This window comes from Rhagoletis zephyria, unplaced genomic scaffold, assembly GCF_001687245.7.
Source record: "Rhagoletis zephyria isolate East Lansing unplaced genomic scaffold, Rhagoletis_zephyria_1.1 Rzeph_scaffold_67109, whole genome shotgun sequence".
Classification (NCBI taxonomy): Eukaryota; Metazoa; Arthropoda; class Insecta; order Diptera; family Tephritidae; genus Rhagoletis; species Rhagoletis zephyria.
The window spans coordinates 1-1,407 of record NW_016224160.1 but is presented as its reverse complement, the minus strand read 5'-3'; the positions used below and the strand labels follow the sequence as shown (position 1 = coordinate 1,407).

At 37.4% G+C, this 1,407-nt stretch overlaps 1 protein-coding gene across 1 annotated transcript; it reads left to right on the top strand.

The window, feature by feature from the left end:
* Positions 1-13: 13 nt before the first annotated feature.
* On the top strand, positions 14-1,197 carry LOC108356896 (kinesin light chain-like). The gene is made up of 2 exons (XM_017607998.1): positions 14-281; positions 507-1,197. Exons 1-2 carry the CDS (start codon positions 247-249, stop codon positions 1,180-1,182), a joined length of 711 nt encoding a protein of 236 aa, XP_017463487.1. The 5' UTR covers positions 14-246; the 3' UTR covers positions 1,183-1,197.
* Positions 1,198-1,407: the final 210 nt, after the last annotated feature.

Genomic DNA, 1,407 nt, shown 5'->3' with positions numbered 1-1,407 from the left:
ACATTTTCAATATGTCCTAGAGTACAATTGGCTTCCTTACCCGTATGGTAACCTTTGGAGTCAACATATTATTTTGGGGTTGAAAATGACATCATCTTGATAACGCGCATGCGCAGATCATTGGTTAATATGCTGGGAAAATTATTGATTACTGGACATATGCATACAGCGCAGAGAGAGTGGAAATGTACGCACTTACGGTCGGTAAAAGATATTGGCAGCTGAAAATAAATATTTTTTTACAAAATGATAGCATCTAAAGCAATAAGAACCTATAGAATGTAAGTATAAAGCGGCACTTGATCCTAAGATGTTTGAAATTAAATCTAAATTGCTTATATTAAAGTAAGTTTTCGAATTGAGTGTAGTAAGCTATACATACATATACATTAATCATACACTTTTTCAATATGCATCTGCATACACACACAAATCTACACATTTTGTACTACTGCAGTTAAAAAGTGTATGTCTATTCTTAATTTTTTTATATAAATTTTTTGCAGACGAAAAATCGAAAGCATTGGCAAGATGACTCAAATGACACAAGACGAAATAATTAGCAACACCAAAACAGTGCTACAAGGCCTCGAAGCCTTGCGTGTGGAGCATGTCTCCTTGATGACTGGCATGGGCGAAGCGCATAGGGACAATGAAAAATCCGATATAGTGCGTAAAAATATTGAACATATTGAATTGGGCCTATCCGAGGCGCAGGTGATGATGGCTTTAGCCTCACATTTGCAAAATATTGAGGCCGAAAAACAAAAACTAAAAACACAAGTACGACGTTTACATCAAGAAAATGCTTGGTTACGTGATGAACTCGCTAATACACAACAAAAATTCCAAGCCTCCGAGCAGTTGGTAGCACAGCTGGAAGAGGAGAAGAAACATCTCGAATTCATGGCATCCGTTAAGAAGTATGATGATAATCAGGAGCAAGAAGATTCATGTGAAAAATCACGTACCGACCCAGTTGTCGAACTATTTCCCGATGAGGAGAATGAGGAGCGGAATAATATGTCGCCAACACCGCCAAGTCAATTTGCCAATCAAACTGCTGGCTATGAGATACCAGCACGTTTACGTACTTTGCATAACTTGGTGATTCAATATGCATCGCAAGGCAGGTGTGTATGTATGAGTATGCATGTACATAGTATGTTTGCATACGCGTAAACTTATTTACATAGATTAGTATGTGCATTAAAGGGTTCATTGAGTTCAAAAACACAATTTTGAGTAGTCAAATGGTCAGTGAGTGGATGGAGCGCAGAAGAGAGCGTAAAGTGTTGTAGAGAAAAAGCATAATTGAAGGAATTTTCAGAAGCAGGGATACTTACCGGCTTTTTGTAGCAAAACAATTCGCTACTCGAGAAAAGCATTAGAAAAAAAATTTGTTTT

What these genes read in the sequence shown, in the direction of transcription:
- LOC108356896 (XM_017607998.1), top strand. Translation starts at nt 247, where the DNA reads ATGATAGCATCTAAAGCAATAAGAACCTATAGAAT. An exon ending in GCAATAAGAACCTATAGAAT is followed by an intron (nt 282 to 506) that starts GTAAGTATAAAG and finishes AATTTTTTGCAG; the next exon opens with ACGAAAAATCGAAAGCATTG.